At 40.0% G+C, this 26,710-nt stretch overlaps 1 protein-coding gene and 1 long non-coding RNA gene across 10 annotated transcripts in view; one reads left to right on the top strand and one right to left on the bottom strand.

Moving 5' to 3' along the window:
• The window catches only part of LOC308459612, an 87,592-nt gene extending 64,298 nt beyond the window's left edge, over window positions 1-23,294 (bottom strand). For both annotated transcript variants that reach the window (XR_013978221.1, XR_013978222.1), the window contains exons 1-2: window positions 22,995-23,294; window positions 14,981-17,478 (exon numbers count right to left, since the gene is read on the bottom strand). This is a non-coding gene — a long non-coding RNA (uncharacterized lncRNA). The remainder of the gene's footprint in view (window positions 1-14,980; window positions 17,479-22,994) is intronic.
• The window catches only part of TBC1D5 (TBC1 domain family member 5), a 219,661-nt gene that overhangs the window by 176,614 nt on the left and 16,337 nt on the right, over window positions 1-26,710 (top strand). For 6 of the 8 annotated variants that reach the window (XM_080974678.1, XM_080974679.1, XM_080974675.1 and 3 more), the window contains 4 exons: window positions 2,882-3,144; window positions 8,272-8,361; window positions 12,670-12,833; window positions 24,456-24,555. In XM_080974678.1, the coding sequence (XP_080830804.1) occupies window positions 2,882-3,144; window positions 8,272-8,361; window positions 12,670-12,833; window positions 24,456-24,555 (617 nt within the window). The remainder of the gene's footprint in view (window positions 1-2,881; window positions 3,145-8,271; window positions 8,362-12,669; window positions 12,834-24,455; window positions 24,556-26,710) is intronic. The other 2 variants (XM_080974681.1, XM_080974680.1) reach the window with 1 other exon arrangement.

Below are 26,710 nucleotides of genomic sequence, written 5' to 3'. Positions count from 1 at the left end.
CAAGCATAGCATTACATGCTAGCTAGAAGCACTAAGTCAGGCTTCCTCAACTTCGGCCCTCCAGCTGTTTTTGGCCTACAACTCCCATGATCCCTAGCTAGCAGGACCAGTGGTCTAGTATGATGGGAATTGTATTTTCAAAATATCTGGAGGGCCAAGGTTGAGGAATCCTGCGCTAAGTGCTCTCTAGGGTTTTTTTAGAAACTCCAAAATACTGTGGTTTTAAATTGATAGTTTAATTTTTGAGTTTGGACCCATTATACCAAAAATTGGGTGAAATCATACCAAAGTCATGTTTCAGTCCACCATCTTGATTCACAATTAGGCCTGGCATCCAAACAGTGGCAAAGACTCCCAACCCCAACTCAGAAACTCTTGTGCTGAGTTTGGCCACAGTATCTTGAGAGGCACCCAAACTTGTATCAAAAAATGGGTGAAGTCATGCCAAAGTCACATTTTGGACCTCCATCTTGCTTCCAAATGGCATCCAGCATAGCAATGGAAACGAAGTCTGTGGCCTTCATATCTGGAACCCTTGTGCTGAGTTTGGTAATGGTATCTCAAGAGATGGCCAAACATATGCCAAAAAATGGGCAACATCATGCCACAGGTCACATTTTAGCCCCCCATCTTGATTAAAAATACAGTGGTACCTCGGGTTAAGTACTTAATTCGTTCCGGAGGTCCGTTCTTAACCTGAAACTGTTCTTAACCTGAAGCACCACTTTAGCCAATGGGGCCTCCTGCTGCCCCTGCGCTACCAGAGCACAATTTCTGTTCTCATCCTGAAGCAAAGTTCTTAACCTGAAGCACTATTTCTGGGTTAGCAGAGTCTGTAACCTGAAGCGTATGTAACCTGAGGTACCACTGTACCACTTGGCACCTGAACATAAACTTAGGCCCCTCATTTCTACCTCAGCGACCCATGTGCTGAATTTGTTGGCAATATCTTAAAAGGTGGCTGAAACTATGTCAAAAACTGGGCGAAGTCACACAGTTTTGATTTAAAACAGTCTGCCACCACAGCCCTCATTCCGAGTTTAGTGATGATATATTAAGAGGTGGCCCAAACTATGCAAAAAAATGGGCAAAGTCACACCAAAGTGATGTTTCGGTCTGCCATCTTGATTCAATATGGTGGCTGGCATCTAAATGTCAGTGAAGAGCAGCCCCCCTACCTTGGGAATCCTCTTGCCAAGTTTGGCAATGTTATCTCGACAGGCATCCAAATGTATTGAGGAAAAACAAATGGACAGACAGACAGACAAACCACTTTCCAAAATATATAGTAGATTTCACCATTGTGATTCAAATTTTAATTAATGTATATGCTTTGCAAAAAACATATATTAAAAATGCAGAATTAAAAACCACACAATTGTGTTGTATTTATAGCAAGTTTCCCAGTGGCTACATAATGGGAACATATTTGAATCAGCTTTCTTAAACAAAGCATTTTCATCTGAGCAAAACACAGCTTGTTTTAAAAATATCCATTGATATCCAAGGTCAATGATGCTTATTGTGCTGAAACAAAATCATCTTCTCCAGAGTCTGGATTCACATCTTCTTGACATTCATGTTTTTAAAGTAATACCTTGCTTTTAAATGTATTTCTTAATGACTGTGTAACATAATCAATCCCCATTTTTCTGGTGATCATTGTGTAATTTTTGTGTATCTTGATGGTTAAGCCATAGATATGGATCCTTGTTTGGTGGCCAAAACCATCTCTTGCATCCATATATCGAAACATTCAAAGGTAGCAGAGAGAGAGAGAGAGTGCACACTTAATTTGTCAAATCTCTTCTATCTATAACTTCCTGTCCCAATCCTTGTTTGCTTAAACTGCTGCTTTGGAAAGTTGCTGCTATGTCAAGGACATAGCAAGGGGGGAATAAACAAGCAGATGGAACATCAGAATTATTGTTTGGGAAAGGAGAGTTCCTAAGAACACTGTACAGGATCACAGCTGGTGCACAGCTAGTCCAGTAAAAGGACCCAAGTCTCTCCATCTCAGCATCTTCCTCTCAACAGCAGCAGTGCCTGAGCTATTCCATTACCTCTTAAGCAGAGGTGGGAAAGAAAGGGCCATATGTCTGCTTTTAGGTGTGCAGTGAAGTTTTGCCTAAGTAGACTTCCATTGGATTCTGATGTTATGTATGCTGCTCCTGTTTTAAATTGCTTTGTCTTTGCTGGGATTTTATGTGGTGCCTTACCTTATTTAGCCTCACAGTATCTTGGTTTCTTTGTAAGCTGTCTTGTGTGCTTCAGTAAAAGGAAAGTGGAGTGTAAATTAAAATCATAACCTCTAAGGAGTGGAAAGGAAGCTCCGCATTTCCTTCTCAGCAGTGACAAAGGTTGAGCCTTGGTGTTCATGTCTGTATGTGGGAGGGGATTTCTCACCTCACCTCACGGACTCAGCTTGTGATTTTGGAATGAATGGACTATCAGATTCATGTCTATGGCACGGCCTTTTAGGCTTCGTCGGTGTGGAAGACAAAAACTGCCACCTACACTTGACACTGAGGTCACCATTATAGTCACAAGTGAAGGAAATATGTTGCTTCCATCTGAACAATATTTGTGAGAGAACTCCCCCCCCCCCCCGTTTGAATAAATGCTAAACAGTCGCTTCTGTGGGAGAAAATTCAGTGTGGTTTTCAGGTGGTTCAGACAAGGAGGAAACTATTTCCTGAGTCCCTGAATTTGCCAATAAGGTTCATTCCTTATAGACTAATGGCTCTTCTTTCATTAAAACAGAACTCTGAAAAATAGTGCTTGTCCTTATAGAGTCCTATGGGGGGGGGGGTGAGAAAGTTTTTGACAATGCCACATACAACACTATTGTAGCAATGCTGTGTTTCCTCTTGTTTTACAGTGTCAGTGCCAAGGTTGCTCCGCTGAACATCAATAAAGTTTCTAGTAGCTTACTGAATTTTGGCCGAAAGCTGATTTCCCCAGCCATGACTTCAGGTGGTGCCACTGGGCTAGTTGTAGGTAGCAGTGGCAGCTTTTCTTCTGTTGCAGTGCCCATTAGGAGCTCAGTGGAGCTCCCTCAACAACAACTGCAGCAGCAACAACAGCAACAGCAGCAACAGAGAATTATGAAATCTGAAAGTGTACCAGTTCAACTAAGCAAAGGTAAACATTACTTGGTTTTGAGACGGAATCCTATAATGAGCAAAGCTTAGAGGTTTTTGGCCCAATATTTGGGCAGTTTTATCAAGTCTACATGTGACCTTCAGCCTTCCACAGCTTCTCAGCTCCTGATCATGTTTATCTCTCTTCTAAACTAAAACCCTTTCTGCAGTTACCCTGCCACTCTCCAAGTTCTCCATCTTGTTTCACCTTCTTTCCATGCTATTGCATCTGCCAGCCCTCTTTGCCCTAACCCCTTTGCTTGCTGCTTCTGACTGCTACCTTCTCTAGCCCCTATCTTCTAGTGCCTTCCTTGACCTGATTCTGTACCCTTTCCCTATGTGTTTCCCTGCGCTGCCCAAATCTACTTCTGTTACAGTGAGAAAGTTCAGTCAGTCATCACCACACCATTCCTCAGTGCTTTGCAATATAGAATCTCATATGGTAGTTTGCAAAGGGGTATTTTAAGTATATTCATTCATGTGTTTGCCCTTTTACTAATAAACACTATTACAACTTTGTAAAAAAAAATTATCAAATTTTGGCCTGTTTTGAAGATACTTTGAATATATATATTGGTATATTTTGATTATTTATAACACTCGTGGGGAAACTACTAAATTCAACAAGTTGTTGAATCACTTGTTCTGATTTAGCTCTGGAGAAATGTTGCTGTATTTTGTGGCTTCAGATAAAGGAGCATGACTATTCATATGTCATTTTGAGTCTAAGCTCCATTCATGATTTATAAACGTTCTCTTTTCTATTAGTGGTAATAAGAGAAAAGCATGCATTAGCATAGTCAAATAACTATAAAGGTCATGTTACTCCTAAAATTCTCATTCTAAAGAAGTAGCTCAACCAGATGATCAGATGTGTATCTCACCACACCACACTTACGCACACTAAATGCTCTGCCAGAGCCTTGGTCACAGTGTTTCCTCACACTTCCTCTTGTGCTTTCTCGGGGAGGTCATGACTATGAAGAAGCCACCACTCCGTGTAAAGGCTGTCTTGCAATTAGACAGACTACCTAACCCTATGCTGGCCACATGACCCGGAAGCTGTACGCTGGCTCCCTCAGCCAGTAAAGCGAGATGAGCGCCGCAACCCCAGAGTTGGTCACGACTGGACCTAATGGTCAGGGGTCCCTTTACTTTTACCTAACCCTAAGATGCCTGAAACACTCTTATTGCTTCTGCTGACATATCAGTTTGCTTTATGATCTACTACATAAGATTTGACAAATGTCTGTAAAATATACTCCTTTTAGTGAACTTGAAGTTTGTTGGTTTCTGGTATTTTTATTCTTAACTTGTAGTTCTGTATTTAGTATAGCAGAAGTGATTGAGAAGTTGTTGTTATTTATAAACATCCTTGTACAGTCAAACCTCGGTTATCGAACTTAATCTGTTCCGGAAGCCCATTCAGCTTCCAAAATGTTTGACAACCAAGGCACAGCTTCCGATTGGCTGCAGGAGCTTCCTGCACTCAAGCGGAAGCCACGTCAGATGTTCAGCTTCCGAAAAACATTCGAAAACCGGAACACATACGGTAACAGAGGCGTTTGGGAGCCGAGGTTTGACTGTAACACTCCCTCCCCAGTTTTGAATAAGATATTGAAACATGTTGTGACCAAACATAAATCTGTGCTACCAAAGTGCCATGCATCCATTGTTGTTTTTACTGGTATTAACTGCTGCTGCTAATAAACATTCATACTATTTAAAAACAACAACAAATTTCTGCTTTTAAGCAAAAAAAAATTTGCATTCACTGTAAATGCCTTCCATTCATGATGATGTCTTAAAACTATGACTAATATTTCTGTATGGGTTAGGCTTCACTGTTGTTGTATAAAATCATGCTTGGTCTTCCTTTTATTAGTTTAAAGAGCCACTGAGCATGTAAAAGCAATCCCAGATTACCAGGCTACCATTAAAGTTTGTTAAAAGTGTTTTGAGGACAGGCCACCCACATATGGATTTGAAAGACCACTATCAAGTTTGCTAAACTCCTCTGAAGTATTGCTGTTAACTTAATAGTAATCCCCAAACTGGCTGTTCACTATGTAAAGAGAAGTGCTAATCAATACTTATTTATTTAGGTAGATCTTTAGCCTATTCCTATAAAAATTCAAAGGATCACGAAACCGTCTAGTCATCAGGCATCACCATTACAATTTTGTGAGATGCTTGGGACATCTCAATTCGCATGGCATTCACACATACCAGAAAGGAGGTATTTCAAGATCACCTGAAAAAGCAGAATTTCATTGTCCTGAGTAGGTAAACAAAAAACCCCAAAACACCTAAAGTTTATACTTGCACAGTTAGAAACTTCTAAGAGTTACAAGTCCATTTTCCAAAACCATAGCAGGACATTGAAGGTTTGCCACTTGCCTCCATTAGTTCTAAGTTAATGGAACAGAAACAAGCAAATTTACTCAACAGTAAGAAAACTGCAACTGAAAATACAATCTGCAAATCGGTTTTGAATCTCTGGTGTCCCATCCTTTAGGGAAAAGCTGTCAGGATGAGAGAAAGAATGACCAACCAGCAATGTGCATAAGAGCAGTAGGCAAGGCTTGTTAAAAACCAATCAAGGCTGGCACCCCCCACCCCACCCCCCAACAAAGTGGGGAACATCAGCCTAACAACAAAGGTTTTAGCACTTCAAATGCTGGAATTCCATGAAAGGAGGACAGACAAGCAGAATCAACAAAGAAAAAAGCAGACATGTATGGTTGTAACTAGCGAACATGATTTCATAGAAGGAAATGGAACATAAAAAAATATAACTTCTTGTAACTGGATTTTTTTAGCCTGCATGCCCCAAAGTAGGATTTTGTTTTGTTATTTGTATTGTTACTGTTGGCCAGACCATAGAAATCATGACCATTATAGGCCTGGTTCATGACATGGCATTCTAGGCACTCTTGTAAATTTAGTCAATTACCAAATTGATATTGTTTCACACCACCCCAATCTCCAAGTAGTGCAGGATTCCAGAGGTTCCAGGAACTTACACAGGGTTTGTGTTTCCTTTTGGAAATGAGGTGCAGCGAAGACTGTGATGTACTTACAATATTTGGTTTATTTACACATGTTTACAACCTGAGCCTGCAATGTAGGGGTTCACAGCTTCAGCACCCCAAGAGGGTCTTGCTTCTCCCAAAGTTGCATCCTTGGATTCAAACAGTCACCTCAAGAGGAAGCTAGACTGACTTAATTAGCTCTTAACACTTACTAGAGCCAGGGATTAGAGTCCTCTTGCACCCATTTTAACCCCCCCCCCCCAAGGCCAGATTAAATTCTGATTTTTCTTAATCCAGGGATTATAGGAGTCTGGCACCATCAAACTCATAACAGTGTTTAGGATTTGATTTACCTTCTGTTTGTTACATAGGGAAGCAATATGATTACATAACAACCACAGAACAAGCCACAAATCTTGCAGATACTTATGAGGGTGTATTTATTTCAGCATGCAGGAGGCTGACCGTTTGCCTTGCTCCTGTTACTTAGATCTGCATGTGAGAGAGAATCTACAAAACTAAACAAAAAACTGAAGGAAAAGTGCAATGTTAGATTCTGTATCTTCATCACCTTTCCAGCACAGACTACCAGCCCCAAGTGCACATTGTTTCTTTATTGGTCCTCTTCTGTTAATCAGTAATGGTGCTCTAAATGTCAGACTAAAATCCATGCATGTCTCATTATCGTCAGAAACAAATATTCAGAATACTTATTAAAATCTAAAACTGAAGTTAGACTGCTTTCTTCTTGTTGTAGTGTTAGTGGTTTATTATACTGGCATTAAGGGACGCGGGTGGCGCTGTGGTCTAAAGCACAGAGCCCAGGGCTTGCCAATCAGAAGGTCGGCGGTTTGAATCCCCACAACGGGTTGAGCTCCTGTTGCTCGGTCCCTGCTCCTGCCAACCTAGCAGTTCGAAAGCACGTCAAAGTGCAAGTAGATAAATAGGTACCGCTCCGGCGGGAAGGTGAACGGCGTTTCCGTGCGCTGCTCTGGTTCTCCAGAAGTGGCTTAGTCATGATGGCCACATGACCCAGAAGCTGTACGTCGGCTCCCTCAGCCAGTAAAGCAAGATGAGCGCTGCAACCCCATGGTTGTCTGCGACAGGACCTAATGTTCAGGGGTCCCTTTACCTTTACCTTTATACTGGCATTACCTCTTGGGCAATTCATGCTGTAGTAGGAACATAAATGCTTGATTGATCTGACTGTCATATTAAACCCTAATGATATATAATTCTGATTAATGTTTAGGGGATTGTTACCAATAAATAATTTATGCACATTTGCCTGAGATTGAGCCTCAATGAGTTCAGTGGGACTTACTTCTGAGTAGACATGTATAGGGTTGCATTGTTAATTACCAATAATTTATACCTTTTCTTATTGGAAACTTTGTGTGTTGAGTTCCTGCTGTGGAAATGCTGTAAATTGATCATAAAAGCAATAGCTAATGAAAAGATTCCAGGTGGTTTGTAATATGGTTTGTAAAATGTTGGTTTGTAAAACAAAGGCATCCAGGGACTGAGGAAGACAGTCTTCTTTTCAAAAATATCTCTTGTTATATTTGAAAATCAATAGAATACACTTCTTATAACTGTTAACTTACTCTTAAGATAAAGAACTTTGCTTTAATACTTCTTAATAATAAGTTAATTATTCCCATTTTCTTATCAAGAACTGACTTCAAGAATCCTTTTAGATCTCATGTTTGACATATATTTAAGAGGTGTAATGTGAAATTAGACATAATCATTATCCTAAATCTTTGTACACCAAGTATCTGTGGTGGTCTTTGTTTACCAAGTTTTACAGGGTTCAAAAAAAGTGTGTGTTCTTATTTTTAAGATTTTACAAATTGTTCAAATAAATGCATACTCTGTGGAGTGGTAGATTTGTAAATGTAGGGAATGTTGGCATTAAAGGGAAGTAAAATGGAAGAATCAGATGACAAGCATATATCTCAGGGAAAGTCGATCAGATGTCAAACATTGTATTTGTAATAGAAAGGGGTAATTTCCCATTCTTAGTTAGACAAAAAATGAAAGACTTCTATTTCTGTTACGGTAAAGTTTTTTTTAACTTTATTTACTAGGAGATGTAGTTACAGGCAGTGATGCTCAAGTGTCGGTTCCTGTCCAGAATCTCACTGCCCTCCAAGGGATAGTTGCTACAGCAACCCATGGTATGTTTGCCTGTCACATTTTTATTGGAAAGCCAGACCCATGCCTGTTTCATTTGTGGTGTTGTCATTTCCAGTGTGTATCATACATCATACTTCCACTAAGTGGTGCTGTTGTTTAGAAAAAAGAAATTTCCTTTATTGAATCACCATATGAGATGCGTTAAGTACGTTACCTTTACTTTATGTATCAGCTTTCCTCTCTGCTATTTTTTAAAAAATTATTATTATTATTACCATTTTGTTGCATATAGTATTATGCTATTCAGGTACACTGTAGGAATTTTGATTTAGGACTTTCGGAAAGAATATCTTCTTAGCCTACAATGCTTTTTTTTTTAAATCTTCAATTAAGAGCCTACATCTGAAGTAGTGCAGTGTAAATCTAATGAAGTAAAAGGTTCCCTTCATTTAGAAAGCTAGTATTTATACGAAGCAAAGAGAGAGTCTTTTTCCAACATTTGACAGTATTATGTGGAAGGGGATTATTTTGTGACTTTGCTGAAACCATAGGAGTGTATCCAATTAAGTTATACTCATAGTAGTCTAATTGAAATTCATGGACTATTTGTCATGTCCATTAATTCAGTTATTCTGCTCTGAGTGTTAGATACATCCCCATAGCCCAGATCCTTAATTTCCATGCTGAATCAGAGTTCAGGCAGCGGCCATTTTAGGCACGTCCAATTGATGCGCAATCGCTGATGTGCAGATCCTTTTGGACCTAAAGAAGGCAGAACAAGGGTGGGGCATAATGGGGTGGGGTGCATGAGGGCCAGGAATGGAATTCCCACACAAAATGGTTGTCACTTATGACTGTAAAAGTAAAACAAATTCTTCTTCTTTTTAACGTTCTCTATTTTAAAAGCAAAGTTGCTTAAGCATTCAGAATTCTAAATTGTTTTTCAGATTTTGTGTTTCTTCTCTATGGCTGTCTCCTGCTTTCAGGGAAAAAAGGAGTGATATCAGACTTTGCTACTTGTTTTGTTGATGGATAGATTTATATTGGTCATTGGCCTTGGCACTATTAAATTTCCCCCAAAAAATAAGTTCTATAAAATAGAATAGATACAGCTTCCAAAGGTAGAGTCTTCAATATATCTTACACGGAGATCATATAATTTATCCTGCTTCTGCAACTTTTTAGCAGACTTTCCCAACTGACAATCTAAATAATGCAGCAGAACTTCTAATTGTTGATTTATCCCAAAGTTAAAAAGCTGCTTTATGAAGTTTACACTTTTGACCTGCAAGTACATATTGATCCAGTTCACAAATATCTCAAAGCCATGCCACAACTTACTGAAAATACATGGGCTCCTGGTGAGAAGATTCTGGGCACTTTGGTCCTCCTGCTGTGAGCAAAGCCATGGTTTGGCTTAGCAATATATCAGCACATGGGCTCATGGTTTATCTCACTTTAGAAAAACCATGATTTGTAGCTAAGGTTTGTTCTGTGGCTTACCACTTGCAAAGTACACTTTTTTTGTAACCTCAGGTCTGAAAACATTTTTAAAATATCTAAAAACACTTTTTAGTTGGGCAGAATTCATGTTAAAATAGAGTTCTACAATAGGGATTTGAAACCAACACTTGGGGTGATGTTAGTATATGTACAATTACAGCTAGCAGACAAGTTTTTTTCTTAATATCTGTATTTTTAAAATACCATTTTTATCCTGCCCATCAAGGAGCTCATACATTGGTTTTCCATGAGCACCATTTACACTTAAAGCAGTCTACCTCTGACAACCTATTGACTTCCATAAACAGCTGGGGACTTGAACTCAGGTATAAATAGAGATTCAAGTATACTTCTCTTCTCCATGATCCTCTTGTTATATTTAACAGTAGACAAAAGAGTGAAGGATAGGAATTTATCAAAAGAGAGCATTCACAAATACCACTCCACAGAACTGTAAAGAATGGGATGGGGGCAATTTTCCCCTACCTGTTGGACTAGAAAACCTAATTACAGATAGTACTTAGTATGTATGCACTCTTCCATTTTATTGCGAGCATGGCACCTGTGATGAAATAGCTGCTGAGGATCTGGTAGGAAACTAACTGCCAACTGGTACAATGTATAGTAAAAGAGTGAACCAAAGCTGGTGAGACCAAAATAAACATGAGAGTTCCTTCCCTCTTTGGCTTGCACTTCCCCTCTAAGCATGTATCTTTGCAGTATTCCTTTGTCTTGATGGAAGCAGTCAGCGGAGGTGTCTGGCAAGGCCTGTCAACATTACTTCTATCTCAATCAGATTAGGCTCTCCTTATTGTCATCACTGAAGTTTGGCAGGGAAAAGTTGCTAGGAACATAAGAAGCTGCCTTGTACTGAGTCAAATCATTAGTCCTTCTAGCTCAGTACACTCTGCACTGGCTAGGAGCAGCTGTCAAGGATTACAGACAGGGGTGATCTGAAATTGCCGGTGTAGTCTGCACAATTCCAATCTAACTAAAGCCCCATTTGGGTGTTCAAGAAACACCCAGAGGCCTCCCTGCGATTGGGAATCACGCATCATCGAGGTTCTCAGTTGCAGGGAGGATTCTGTGCACATTCAGATCTTCCGCCCAATGCACAAAGGACTTGTGGTTGCAGCCGGCAGAGTCTGGGATATTGTTGAGGAGGCAGTCATGCACAGCCCCTGCTCTCTTTCAGCCTGAACAGGCTCAGCATCATCTTAGTAAAAAAAATTGAGGCTGTACTGTGGGTGAGAGACATCAAAGGCCACCAAGTGTGTTCATGGCTGAGCTCAGCATCTTAATTTCTACTCTTCTGGGTGATTTGCAAGACTGAATTAGTCTGTGCTGGTTTTGCCCTTTAAATCTCTAAATGGCTTGGGACCATGATTCCTAATGGGCAGCCTTTTCCTATATAAGCCTATGTACTCATTAAGATCTGCTGGAGAGACACTCTTTTATAGCCCATCTATATCTGGTTGAAATGAGAGAGAGAGAGAGAGAGAGAGAGAGAGAGAGAGAGAGAGAGAGCGCCTTTCCTCTCCTCTGGCTGTCTTCAGGCTTTGGAATTTGCCTCCGTAGTTTTGCCTCTTCTGTCACTGTGTGAAGGCCTTTCTGTTCCAGGGGTTGTTTTACCTGCTGAGTTGTTGACTGGCTTCTCATCTCCCTGGCTCCTTAGCTTCTGTAATCATATGTCTCTTGAATTTGTTTATATTCTTATTTTATTGTTACATTTTAGTTTTTTATATTAAATGTATTTGTTCCCTTGAGTGTTTGTAAGGGAATTATTAATATTATTATTATTATTGATAAATAAGCACAGTGTATCTGCTAAATGTTGTGAAGCTATTCTCATATTATGCTCTGTTTGTCTTAAGCTCCAAACATCACACATGCAAGTGAACATTGATTTATGCAGTGGTCATATATATATTACAGGATCTGAGCTATTGCCTTTTTTTTTTTTTTTTTAAGCCCGTGTTCCTAACTGTTGCACCTAATGAACAGGAAGAACATGCAACTGATTTTGGGATTAGGGTCACACCAGTGAAACCTGCAACAAAATATTGCAGTGTGGACTGTTCCAGTCAGCCAGGCACATATGTTCTCAGAATACTCCATTCCACTACCCCCCCAGTTTCTTGTTTTTCCTTCCTCTCCAGCAGATTGCCAGCATTCCATTCCAATTGAAGATACTCAGCCCTCTTTTTGCTATTTTTGGGTTTTTCTGGCCCCTGAAGAATTATTTTCTAAAGATCTTTTGTTCTTATGCAAACCTTGGGGTTCCCCTAAACTTGCTCACATATTTCTCTTGTCTATGAATCATGCTGTTTTGGTTATGCAAGAATCAGCTTGGAGAACTGAGTTGGTACATAGGATTCCACTGCACTACATACATCTATATTATCCTTACCAATGCCTCCTCTGTCAAGCTACCACTTCGCTACTTGCCTCCAAATTCCTTGTCTAGCAAATATTAAAAACTGTATTTGGAAAGGAGGGAGAGAGAAATTGTTTGAGGATTTTTTTACACTGCCGTGCATAGATTGAGTACTGAATGCATGCCTTTCATAGGGCACTGTCCATGTTTCTTGCACAGGATTTGTTTTATGTGTTTGACTTGTATTTGTCTTGTGGAGAGTGTGCGTTGAAGGCATGGCACTAGGCAGACCTGCCTGCCTCACAGTGGCAAGTCCCTCTGTGTGTGGACAAATGTGCTTTGATGTCACAAAATCTCACTCTGCGTTCATCTGTTTACGAAGGTTACTGAGTGACACTTCAGATAGGGAGCTCTTTGATGGCAATGTTTTCCACTGATCATTTTTTGTTTCCCTCTGTTTGCTTTACAGGGCAGGGTTCAAAAAATGTCAGCGCTTCTCCAAGCATTGAAAGTTTGTCTGGGGGACGTGAATACACAGGGTCTCCACCTTTGTCTGCAACCAAGAAAGAGTCCTTTTTCAGTACCATTTCCCATTCTCGTTCGCACAGCAGAAGTATGAGCAAAAAAGAGTCTGTAAGTCCCTACTGCTTATTGATCTCATATTGTCTCCCGTATTTGCACTGGTCTGCTTTTTCATTCAGGGACCTATGTACACAGGCAGGCACGTATCTTGTGACTCAGAAAGATCTGTTCCGAACTTTAATGGAGGATTATTTCCCTTACTTTCTGTTTTTGTGTGTGTCTTCCTTAACTCATGAACAGCCATGGTGTCCTCTAAATAAGAAAGGCACCCTGTTCCCACTTCAGCACCAGATCTGACAGGCTTCAGCAGGTGATGAGGTCCCAGAACACTTGCAAAGCCTACTGGTTCTGACACCTGATATGCACCCCACCCCACCCCTCCCATCCTATCCTGGCACTAGGTGACTGTGTTTTAAATTTCTCACAATGTCTCCCATGTTTAACATTGCAATGGGGCATTTGGGAATGTTAAATGGTGGCTCACAGTCACCCATTGCTGCCACCAGAAAGTTGGTGGCCACTGATGTAGGACTCACTGATGTAGAAGAGGACTCAGTGAGGACCACTTTAACAAATGCTCCGTCAGACTTTGCACCAGTCTTCTAGGCAGCACATTCCTGTTCTCTGCTTTAGCTTATGTGAGAGAAGCTTATGTGGCACTGATAAAGTTGTGAGGGCAGGGGAGACGGAATAGGAAAGATGTGTCCTAATTCTCTCTGACGACTCCTCAGGAGCAAGGGCAGAGCCACAGTCATTGCCACTGCCTCCAAAATAGCTCCACACATATCTCTTCAGTGCCTGTACAATAGGGAAATAATGGTTTCTCATGCCTCAGTGTAAGGTGCAATGCAGCCTTTCCCCATCAAACAGTAGGAAAGGTGCTGAGATCTTGGCTCCTGGTCTGTTGCCATTGTGCTACAAATAATACTGTGAATCAACTTTGTATATGTGCTGCCAAAGCGAGCACCATACTGTGAATCAACTTTGTAATGCATCTTTTGATATCTTTACTGAAAAATAAGAATGCACCATCTCTATGCGCATTCCAAAATTGATCCCTTGCGTGTGATGCAAGTAAGCACACAGAAAGTATCATCATTTTCTAACGCATGCAAAGAGGACATGGCAACTGAAAAGGTATAAGTTTTTGCCAGGTTGCACCTTCCATCAGTGGCGATCAATGCAAACAGTGTCACGTTCCCATTGGAGACATTGGAACGTGTGTTTACTTATTTATTTTTGTAAAATATTGTAACCTGCCAAATTTTCAAAAATAAAATCAAGGTGGCTAACAAATCCATACATCACATCACACAATATATCCCAGTTCCCATTCCTTAGTCATAAGTGTTGCCATAAAGACCCTAAACTACAATGATAAGTTCCAAGGCAGCCATTAAAACAAAAACTTCAGAAATAAAAGGAAACACACATTAAAAAGAAAAACCACACACACACTGTGGAGGCCTTTTTAAGCAGCCACATTTTTGCCAGCCACCTGAAGCAATACTGTGCATCCCTTGACTGGAAAGACAGCTCTGCCAAAGAGCTAAATCCTCTGCCACCTCTCCTTTCTGCCCTGAGCAAGCTGAGGGAGCCTTTGAGATTAGGAGAAGGCAGGCAGGCACTGTGGAGGATGCTTGATGTATGTTCAAGTGGGGCATTGCTTTGTAGCAGGCTACAAAGAGGAGTTGCTCAACCCAGATATCCTTTTGAATAATCAGAGGAGCTCACTTTTATGAATTCTCCTTGTATCATCCCTGTACTACTGTAAAGTGTTGCGAAATTGAAACTGGGTTCTTAAAGCGAGTTTGGGAGCATATTTCGGGTCCTTTTAACCTGGCTTGGCAGAAGATGCACATTGGAAGGAGGGGGAAATGTGTGAGAGTGGGAGGCCGTGGAGAGCACCCCTGACCCCACTGCTCATTCCCTTTATCTTATCTCAGTGTCTGAGGTTTAGGTGTTCTGCCAGCTAAGGACAAAAAAAAAGAACATTTGGAACATATATTTTACAACTGCAAAATAGCAAACATATTTTTCACAATTGAAGAAAGTATCTACAGTATAGAAAATTCATCATTTAAGAATTTAAATACACCAATAGAAACTAATACATTTTGAATTAGTTTAACCTTTTAAAATGTATTCATGAAGCTTTTGTCACCAAATATTATTTAAGAGCCAACTGCTTTTCCTACTTTTACTCAGATATGATCCATATTCTCCTTACTATAGTCAGAATTTAAGTCTAATGCTTCTTTCATCTTGTAACATTAGGTTGTAAAAGAATTTTCTTCTGATTCTTTTGTTATCATCTTACTTAGTTAGATTTCTTGACAATCTATAAATGTGAGAAAAGGAAGAGGGAGAGTGACTATAAACAAATAGTCTTCTTTAGTGCTGTTTCTTAAAAATAAAACAATCTGAATCAAAATGATGATCAAAATTGTCTTTGGAGTAGTTCATTGCATCATTTTCAAGTGACAGAAGTTACTTTGTAATCAAGTTATATGTGCTCAATACCCAGTGAAATCAGTAAGACAGGATTGGTTCATACAATTTCCTCCATATGTTTAATCCTTGTCTTCCTAGAGCTCACACTCACATTGACATATAAAACACATGAACTAAGTAATCAGAGCTGTAAACATGGGGGGGGGGCAGGGACATACGAGAACGACATATATTTTCCCATTACTTTAAATGAGTTGTGGTTATGTTAACACGAAAGCACGCAAACAAGTTTCATCAGTATCATATGACAGTATCATGTGACAAAGCAGATGTTCTCAATACTGTTAAATACACAATAAGTAAAATGAGGAAAGCATACTTTAACATTTTATGACACTATATTGCATGTAGCAAAGCTTCATTAGGTAGTTTGTTCACCGCCTTTCAACTTTGAAAGGAAACACAACTAACCCAAGCCCTCAGCCCAATACAGTTCAGAGTTGAACAATAAATTTAACCTCTCTTCAGCCCAAATGCAAGGCATTGTTATGTAGTAATGAAACATCAAGACTCCTCAAGTGTAACCATAGCAAAAAATAAAGATAAACTGGATGTTAGTCCTACTTCTCCTTGGCCTTAGAGCAGGCATCCCCAAACTCAGCCCTCCAGATGTTTTGGAATTACAATTCCCATCATCCCTGACCACTGGTCCTGTTAGCTAGGGACAATGGGAGTTGTAGTCCCAAAACATCTGGAGGGCCGAGTTTGGTGATGCCTGTCTTAGAGGACAAGGCAAATCTTTTTTCTTTTTCTTTTTAAGCATGGGACAATAAGGCCACAGCATGCTTTAAAGGCTGTATTAAGACTCATCTAATTCTAGTTTTGGTGTAGAATCCTTACATCCCATTCCTTGGAGGATAAAGAGGAGATAAATATAGGAACAAAACCTCAGAATGGTAGTGCAAATGGAGACTGGTTTGAAGAGAGCAACAAGGCTTTTAACACAACAAGGGGGAAAGAAGTTGACAGAAAGGACAGTAGTAGAGAGGAAGGGAGAAAGAAGAATTTTCAGATATCTGAAGAGCTGAGACAGGGGATGAATGTGTATGTCAAGATACATTATTTTATTTGTATAGTACATATGCGCTATGAAAGATAATTACGATAAAGTAAGCTCTAAAAAAACTCATGAAGATCGTATAAATAGAATGTTTTTAAAATTTAATCATGCAGTGTCTTGGTGAAATTAAGCCTGTTTCCATTTCTATAGTTTCAGGTATCTAGTGCTTCCTCACAAGCAAATGAAAGAGTACTTTTTTTAATAAGCATTTTGGTGCCAGTGTTTTTATTTGTAAACATTTGCCTACACTTAATTATTATGCCAGTATTACTCCTAACTTCCGAACATAGTCATCAGAGCTGTAAAGAAACCAAAATGTGAAATAACAACCCCATACCTACATGACATCATATTACCATGGAAATGTCATAACCTACAAATCTGAAGATACTGAGTAAAAGTGAAGGCTGTGGTTCTGAAGAGGTTTGCTTTCTCCTGTGACTCTTTTATTAACATAGCTCATCTAGTCTTGCCGACAGTGCTGCCATCCTATGGCCAGTAGAAATCTGTTATTAATGAATACCTTGTTCATAAATACAGCTTCAAACAATACTTATTGCAGTTTTCTGAAGTGGCACCCCATGGTTTGTTATGTGGTAAGCAAGTATGTGTATTTCCAGAGTCCAGCCATGTAGGAACATAAGCAAAACTTGCTATGAGCAAGTATCTACTCCTATATTCTGTTAATGCTTTTGAGGTGCTGTAACTGATCCCAGCTAGCTGACCCAGAAGGTCATTGTTAATTCTAATGGTCAATATAATGAAAAGTCACTCAGAGGACCAAGAGAATCAACAGGCAATACTCCTCCTGCCCATCTCACAGCCACAGTTCCTCTATTTGGTTAAGCAAGGCCGGAAACAAGTACTGGACAGAATCCACATATTTAGTACTATTCAAGATAAACTGGAGCTGTAACTTTAAAACAAGCATCAGTAAGGTTTAGTCATCAACAACTCCAATACAAGTTTCAGCTAGGTGATTTCTTCATCTCATCTTTCCTTCTGCAACTTCTGTGGGCTTCAAGGTATCATTATCAGGACTGGTTCATGCAGTGCTCCATCTTGGCCATGTCATGGTCATGTCATGCCCATAGGATTCTAAGCTTCCAGACATTGCCTGGGCTGGATGAGAAGAAGCAATGCACAACTGAAAAAATATGTACCAGTATGCAAAAGTCACACAAATGGAGTGATAAGTAGCACTAAATGATTCCAGAAAGACAAGAGAACATGTCATGAATCAGACTCTGTAAACAAACAAATATGTAGACACATCCAGAATTAAACAGGTGTGCAATTTGTCTGAGGTGCATAGTAGCAATGAATACTACTAAAGTGAAAACATACATTTCCATTTCCCCCCAGTACCTATACTTTTTGAGTTAACTTATAAAGAATGTATATGATCAAGTGCCTACATGCATATTTTGACAGGATGTGTTGGTGCACTTAAAGCCAGGGGCGGTGTTGGGGTTAGCATCGTTGGACACCTACCAAGGCCCATACTCCAGCAGAGGGCCCACTTTTGACCTCCAGAGACCCTTCCCCCTTTTCCTTGCTGTTGCTACCTGGTCACCTGCCCCCTCTAGGTTTGTGTGTGAGCATGAAAAGAGCATCATCCACAATACATTGACCTCTTCTGGACAAGAGTGTAGATTGAGCCAGAGGGAGCAAGCAGGTGAATGAGCAGTGATTATGTGTGCAAGGAGGTGGGCTCACAGAGGGAGAGAGCGCTCAGGGCATTTGGCCTAAATGATTCTCAAAATTAGGAACAGACACCACTAAACACTATGCCTGCTAAGTTTTGAGAGATTTGTTGATATTTTGGCATTAGTGGAGTAATCGCTGCTCACATGCTGTTTGCATAGACAATACAACAATTCCTTAAATGTCACTTGAACATTATCAGGAGTTAACATTTATGTATTAGTGCCAGAAAGCAGACTGTTGCAAAAGAATGGAAACATTAGATGATACTTTCGTAGCCATAATAACCTTGGGTGAATGACGCGAGAAGGAGAATTCATTCTGCCATCCATTTGGCCACTTACAATAGTAATAGACTGTATTTGATGCTAATCACAAGACGGTGTACGTTGTATGTGCTTTGTGAAGGCATCTCTCTGTGCCTCCCCCCCCCCCCCCCCAGTTATAGGGGAAATAAATTCAATTAATAAGACATCACTATTTATTTTCCAAGATGTTGGTAAGAAACATGGTTTCTAGTTTAAACAGGATTTGTGCAATTAAAATATGAGTGTTGCAGTTTTCATTTCATTCTTCCAATGTGAAGCAAATGTCCTCTCTTCTGTTTCATAATCATCATATTTAGCAATTTTATGGCATCCTTCAACAGCTTAAAGCATGTCACAGGTATCCATCTCTGTAAGCTTTACAACAGCTGGTAAAACATGCCATTATTAGTATTGAACTGGAAGAATCTGAAGGCCAGCTAGTCTGTTAACGGCTGAGTTGAAATTTGATTTGGGGACTTCCAGAGCCCCTTTCAGTTATTACCATCTGTATGACTAGTGCAGGGGGAAAGGAAGGGTGGGGGCTGGCTCCTGACTCCACCCTTAACATCACATGCCTGCCTGGTTCCAAAAACTGGTATCTACATATAGGACAAAAGTCTAAAGAGGGTACCACATGTACTTGTGGAGACTCTTCCATGTGACTGGGAGCACAATTCAGTCAACTCATGGAAAAAGCTGCATTCCTTGCATTGATTGCCATGTTTATATAGAGGAATAACTTCCACTTGTGCAATGGAGCTTCCTCTTCTCTCCTCCCCACCCCGGCCAGGTACCTTCCCCACCCCCAAAATCTGCTCTGGGGTTTCCCCCAGTTCCCTGGAACATATTTTGGGTTGTTCCATTGCACGAGCAGAGGTTTTACTTGCTCAGTGATTTAAAAGCTGGATTAAAATGTGACATTAGCAAAGTAAACAACATATGTATGTATGTATGTATGTATGTATTTAAAATATTTTAGGGTGCTTTTTAGGCCATGTGCACCCAATAAAACAGCATTAAATAACAAAGAAAAATGTGTTTTAAAAAAACTACTCAATAAAACCTCATTAAAACAAAGAGAGATAGCTGAATTCAACAGAAATATCATCCAGCCAATAAAAGGTTGCTCCTGGAAGGCCAATTGAAAAAGAGATGTCTTCGGACTTCCGGGGTGGTTCCATCGGCAATGGCGGACTCCCTCTGAACTGGAGGGACTAGCTCCGCGGGAAACGGGTCTTTTCTGCTACGGCGAAGCGGGGACCCTTTCAAAAATCACAGGCGGATGAAGCCTGTGACCATGGGACTCGGCGGACACCTTTAGCGCCCCCCCCAACTCGCTAAAGAACCCACTAACGGGCTCCGAAGTGAAGAGGGGGAAGTGGCGCGGTGCTGTGAGTCAACTGCTATTTCCGTGGAGCGAAGCCGCATAGCCGTTGCCGGAGAGCGCTGCCTTTTTCCTGGGACAATTTGGACTCTAAAATAAGCACCCGTGAGTACTTAGACTTTGAACAACTGGACATTAGATGGGGACTTGCGAGCAGAAAGGAATTGGATTTTAAAAATCTATTTCAATTTGGTACGGAACGGGAAGGTCTAAACAGGAAGTCAGCCTTCCGTTCTTCTGTAGACAGAATAAAGCAAAGACAACGTAAACTAGAGCTTAGAAAATCGCCTTTAAAGGATTGGATTTCATCATTTAAAATTGTGGAACCCCCCTTCGACAGCAGGAGAAGAAGGGGGATCTTTTTTGGACTGTTTAAAGTGAGTTTAAAGTAAAGCAACTTTCCTCCGTCCTGATCCTGGAGCGGGGTGTCAGGACTGACGTTTGAAGTTCATTGACCAGAGACAAACGTTTTTGACAGATAGCTAAAAGAAGAGAGACATAGTGATTCCACTGTTTCCCTTCGCATTTCAAAGGAACAAATATTGACAAAGTATCTCAAAAAGGGAAACTTTGTTGCAAGATCAAATAGAAGTTTTCCCCCTAGAGGGAGACTGTGAAACTGTAACCAACTCCAGGGAGCCGGCAGCTGTTTACAGATTACAGTCGTGGGAATAGGCATTTGACCTTGCAGGACAATGTATTCAGAAGCTTTGTTGTGTGCTTTCTACAAAACAAATGCCCTACTGGAACAGTTACATGAGAAGGTGAATTTGATGACGACTTCGACTAGAAATTTTGAACAGGCAGTGGGAAATTTTGAACAGACAGTGGGAAAATATGTGGAGCCCACCTAGGAATTAAATCAGGAGTGTGTCCTGACAGAACAGACCCAACAGGAATATGAGTTTTCGGATTTGACAAATGAACTTGGAAAAAGCCAGATTTGTAAAGAAAAAGTTTGGTTTGGCTTGGAAATGGGGGGCTGGATTGACCCCCCTATGCTGGGATGTTTGGACTTTTCAAATCTGGCAATGGGCCGTGAGATGTTTGGGATTGTGGGGGCTCTTAATTTTGGAGGGTCTTTGAAACATGCTTTTAAATACCATATGGAATTCAGTGCTGAATATGGAAAAGGGGCTGATCTGTCGAGAAGGGTTAAAAATATTGCCAAGCTGGAGTTACCACGAGCAGGAGACAAGGGAAAATACAGTTACAAATATGAAGAAGAGCTACGAAAGGGACATGGAAGAGACTTGAGGGCCTCGGATATAAGGTTGTCAGGTTAATGGGCCAGATCGATGGGATAATAAGGACTGACAAAACCCGGAACCAGGAGGAAGGGACGTTGGATGAAGATTGGATCTGTTTGTATTTCTTTTTTCTACCATTAGAACTGTTTTATAAAATTGATGAATGTCAGAAAAATGTTGGAATGAAATTACTCGGCTTTAGTAAAGATGTTTAAAGAATTATGAAAGAATATTATGGTTATGAGAAGTTGGTAAGGATAAGATTTAAGTCTTAAGCTTTAAGGTTTATTTTCTTATAGAAAGATAAGATCAAAACTGTTTAGGGTAATGTAATGACAGAATATTATGAAATATGGAAAGGATTTGCTGGGATAATTAATAACTAGGATACAAAGAAAGGGAGGAGGAGGAGGTCAAAGAAAGAAGGTAATGACAGTTGAGGATTCGAGAATAATGAATTTGTTTTTAAATGTTCTTAAATTGTATTTTTGTTTTTTTTTCTGTCTTTTTTTTTCTTATTTTTGAATTTGTATTTGTACCTTGTATTTGTATTTTTGAACTTGTATTTGGTTTTTTTTTTCCCCTTTTCTACTTTGTTAACTATTTTTATTTTGTATTTTCTTCGGCTTTTATTTTATGTTGTAACACTTTGAAAATTTCAATAAATATTTTATAAAAAAAGAAAAAAGAAAAAGAGATGTCTTCAAGGCCTTTTGAAAACCCTTCCCCATGGCAGCTTGACGCGGGTCTGATGGAAAGGAATCCCAGACTTGTGGGCCCACCATACGGAAGAAACTCTCCCTTAAATAAATATAGGTGTATGCAGCGCTTATTTTCTTTAAAAAATATTTAGGGTTACTCTCATTTTGACTCAAGAAAATCACCATTTTATAGTTCAAATTGGGGGAAATAAATAGAGTAAATGGACAAAAGTACAAAGATTCACAAAATATTTAGGGGTATGCGTACCCCTGCATCCCCCCGAAAAAAAGCACTGGGTGTATGTGTGACAGTCTCATGTGTAAGGAAGTAAACCCGTTTTCAAAATGTTTACTAAAGATTAGTATAGTCTGTAATGAACAGAAACATATCTTAAATTATGTTGTGAAAGTGGTGACCTAGATGAATATATTACTGGCTTGCAAGTAAAGCATCCAACTCACTTTTGGGTTTAATTGAAGTGGTTGCTGAGTATCTTTAGATTACAGTGGTCTAGAGGTATAAATGTGTGGGAAGTACTTGCTGCAGTTTCCTAGAAATGAACTTCCCAGAACTGGTGACAGTTTTCTTCCCCCCAGCAGAACAATCTATGTGTTGAATTTTCTCCTTCTTAGTTGTTTTCACAGTGGAACAACTTATTCATCATTACTATTGTTGCATTCCTTGCTTCTACTAGCATTATTGCTGACATGTTCCTGTCAACCCTGAAATTATTAGCTGTGAGAGTAGGTGAGCTTTAAGAAGTTAAAAGTTTTAAGCACTATGGTTTTATAAAAAAAAAAATTCTAAGTGGCAATATAGCAATTGCTCTATTGTGTCTGTTAAGATGGAAACTTAACAGGTTTGCTTAAGTAATATTGAATCTGTTTTAAGCAAATACCTCATAGGCTATTTTATTTTGTAGAGGTTTTCACTAGTTGAATAATTCCCCATAATGCTTGGCTCACATAAATATTTGTCTTCATAATGTAACATTTATGAAATCATTTGGCAAGCGATGGTTGCCAAATCCCTGGTCTCCAGAAAAGATTGTCAGCAGCTGATAAGATGCAACTGTTAGAAGCTACCTTTAGCTGCAGCCAGTACCTTTTAATCCAGAATCAAGAATGGCTTTTAGACTGCCAGTCTGCTGAGACCATAATAGAATGGTCCTACGAGCAATTGGTTAACGTATCAGAAAGCGTTCCTCCCAAACTTGGGTTTAAGGACTGACTTAACTACTTTCAAAAACAGTTTCCAACATAGCAAACTTTTACACATACATCTTACCTGCCATTTCTCTGGACTGGGGTCCGAATTTAGACTCTTCGTTTACTTGGTCCTGTCTAAATTTAGAATGGCACAGGAAGCCGTGTGAAACGCGGTTGTTTTGCTCTTCTAAAAGTCTGGCTCTGCAAGTGTGTCTGAATAGCACCACAGATACTCTTCAGCCCTATTTCCGCACAAAAGAATTTTGTGAGGGCATTTGAAAAGCATTAGAGTTATGTAGGGCCCTCTAGTAAACTTACATCTGTTAATAGCTAAGAAATCTGCAGTTAATTTAATGCTACTGACTCATGACTACAAATATAACACAATTTGCAATCCTGCCCATATGTCTGTTGTAACAAAGTAGAATTGCATTGTTTGATTAATCTGGAAAAGAAGATTACACTCATAATTACCGGTAGCATGAAACATGTGATGCCTTTATAATTTGTAGAATAAAATAAATGCAGACCGTTAGAGATGGCCCATAGCCCAGACCACTTTGACAGAGAGAAAAATGATGCTCCCAGTAGTGATAATAATCCTAACCCGCTTACCTGGGTGAAAGCCCCATTGAACTCAATAGGATTTACTTCTGAGTAGGCATGGTTAGGACTCTGCTGTAAATAACTACATAACTGATTAAAAAGGTTGCCTTGCCCTGCCTAATGGTAAAGCCAGTTTCAAAATTATGCCCCCTCTTTGGTCAGTCACAGAGTATTTTTATATGAGGCTGCACCACAGAGAGAGATAGTAAAGCAGGGTTATTCCACTGCCTCTACTGCAAGACTTGTGGATTTAAGTTAGACTTTTACCTTTCCTCAATCATTGGACTAGATGACCCTCATGGTCCCTTCCAACTCTTCAGGTCTATGATCACAAGTTTTAATCTTGACTAATTTTTCATATTAATTTCAATGGGAGCTAAGGAAAACCACCTTCCTCTGGATCTGACCCAAGTGCTGTGTCAGCCCTTGAGAGGTGTTGGGTTAAAGAAGCTGGAACATCACTGTTGTCTACAAAAGACCATAGGCAGCCTTGAGATCTGGTAAAAGTCCTTGAACTTACCTACCCTAAAGAAGACAAATCATTTGTCTAGGTACATGTTTTGACTGAAGACATGCACGGTGGTATTCTGGAAAGCAGAGTCTGTAACAAAAAAGTATGTTGAAACTATAAGGATCTGGCTTGTGTTAAATGGGTAAGGGGAACATGAGTTAAGAGTTGTTGGACTACTTCTGCTTAAGTTAGAAGCTAGTACATTCTAAAACAGCTTGAATTATCTAAGATCAATGGATTAATTTATGGAGAGTTGTTATGAATACTGGGTTGTAGGCAGGATACATGGAGGAGGGGGGCAAGTACGCCACCCTAAGATCCTTTGAGAAAGGGTTTGATAGAAGTGCAATTTAGATAGATCATGAATAAAATATGTTATCAGTATCCTTATTATTAACAATTCATTAAAAAATTTAACTATAGGAAGAAGAACTGGAAGCCCAGATTTCATTTCTCCAGGGGCAATTGAATGAGTTGGAGGCCATGTGCAAATACTGTGCAAAGATGATGAATACACATCTGGGTAAGAAGATGCTGCTCTATTAATGTCGTTGTTTATTAAATTTGTATATTGCCTTTCATCCATAGATGTCAGGGTGGTTCACAACCATAACATAAAAAATACAGAATAAAAATAGGAACAAAACAAAACCAATAATCTGCCCTTCACAACAGATTTAGAAGGGTATCTATTAGATGTTAATCAGCCAAGGGCTTGGTTAAAGAGGAACGTTTTTGCCTCGCACCTAAAGGTGTATAAGGAGCCAGCCAAACCTTCCTAGGGAGAACATTCCACAAACGGGGAGCCACTGCAGAAAAGGCCCATTGTCGTGTTGCCACCCTCGGGATCTCTCGTGGAGGAAGCACACAAAGAAGGGCCTCAGATGGTGATTGCAGGGTCTGTGTAGGTTCATGTGGAAAGAAGCAGTTCTTGAGGTATCGTAGTCTTGAGCTGTTTAAGGCTTTGTAGGTCAAAACCAGCACTTTGAATTGGGCCCGGAAACTTAATTGGCAGCCAGTGCAGTTGGGCCAGGATTGGTGTAATATGCTCAAACAGTCTTGCCCCGGGGAGCAACCTGGCTGCCAAATTCTGCACTAGCTGAGGTTTCTGAACCATCTTCAGAGGCAGCCGTTAAACACAATGTGTACACCTTCTGGGTATTGTCTCCCAAATTTAGGAAACGTATCACTGTGTCCAAAGTTTTGTGTATAGAACAATTTTGCAACCTTTGAAAATTCAACTGTGCAATGGGAGCATTGCCAGATTATGTTGACATGATTGAGGCTCATATTACTTTCCTCTCTTGACCAGACAAATGAAATGCAAAGTGTGTCTGACCTTCAGATAGTCTGCCAAACCTCTGCATAAATCTTCACTTAACCTTATGATATGATAACTGTTGTGCTATGAAGGTTTTACACAATAGAAAGGCCATCAGAAACAAGGGTGTGGGTTTTCTCCATTCCTTTCTGTAAGTCTTCAGCGGATTGCGTATGCCAGGGTCGGCAAGGTTTACCTTACCTGGGCTAGTTCACTCCAGTGGAGATCTGTCCATGGGCCTGCGATTTTCGGCATCGGTGTCTGCGCAGACTCAATTTCCGGCACTGCAGAAGCGAGTCCCCGCGCCATGCTGTGCCAGTTTAGCGCAGCGAGCAGGGACTTGCTGAGCGGGCGGCTTGGTTCGGGGGTGGCTTGGGGGCTGGTTAAACGACCCCTGTGGACCACTTGTGGCCCATGAACCTTAGGTTGCCTGCCCCTGACTGATGCAAATAATTCTGTTTTCTGTTTGCATATAGAGAACTTTTATAATTAATTTTCAGAGCTGATGCATGGGCAACATACTTTTGCCCCAGGTTTGCATGTCTTTCCATTTGTGTGAGCTCTCTTTTCTTACCTAGTAAGGTGTTTATCCACATCAGCCTCAGAATGTTCCTTGGAGATCTATTTAAAAGGAACAGGTTTTGAGTTCATTTTGCAGATTTCATTGTTTTTAATACATTGATAGAGGTGCACTAAATTCTCCCTAAGCCCATGGTAGTTTTCTTTTATCCTTCGGAAGGTATGTATGTGCAAGGGACTTGTAGCATGAAACTGACTAAGAAACCTACAGGTGGCTTTCTGCATGTAGGAAACAAGACCACTAATGACCTATTTAGGAATGTTTTTGACAGTAATCCTTTTCTTCTTCTTTTTTAAGAAAAGAGAAAGAAAAAAAACTAGTAAGATTGCTCCTAGCTTGTCAGTTTCACTAGAGAGCAAAGTGAAAATTCCCAGCCAGGCAAAAAGCAGCTAAATCTTCTCCTTTCTTCAGCCAGTCAGTGAAAAGCCTTTTCTTGCTGTTCAGAATAAGTACTAAAGATGTGCTGTTTTGAACATCAAGAAAGGGACTTTCACTTGTTTTCATTTTTCTTTTTGTAGAAAGAGCACTTCTTTTGCACAGGTTCACTTGAGATTTTAAGGATAGCAAAGCACACACACAAAAAATAATCAAACCAGGCCTGCATATCTGTCATTGCAATGACCACACCAGGAAATACAAGGTAGAAGGATGTTTATCACTGAATTAATCCCCACTCATATAAGCACATCATTATATTATTTAAGATTGAAATATGTTCCAGGCATAGAAGTTAATAACTCTCATATAAATACATCAGTTCTATATTCTAGACATCAG

This window comes from Podarcis pityusensis (assembly GCF_964106645.2).
Source record: "Podarcis pityusensis genome assembly, chromosome: 12".
Classification (NCBI taxonomy): Eukaryota; Metazoa; Chordata; class Lepidosauria; order Squamata; family Lacertidae; genus Podarcis; species Podarcis pityusensis.
Note: the sequence above shows the minus strand (reverse complement) of the source record. Positions and strands in the feature narration are given on the sequence as shown.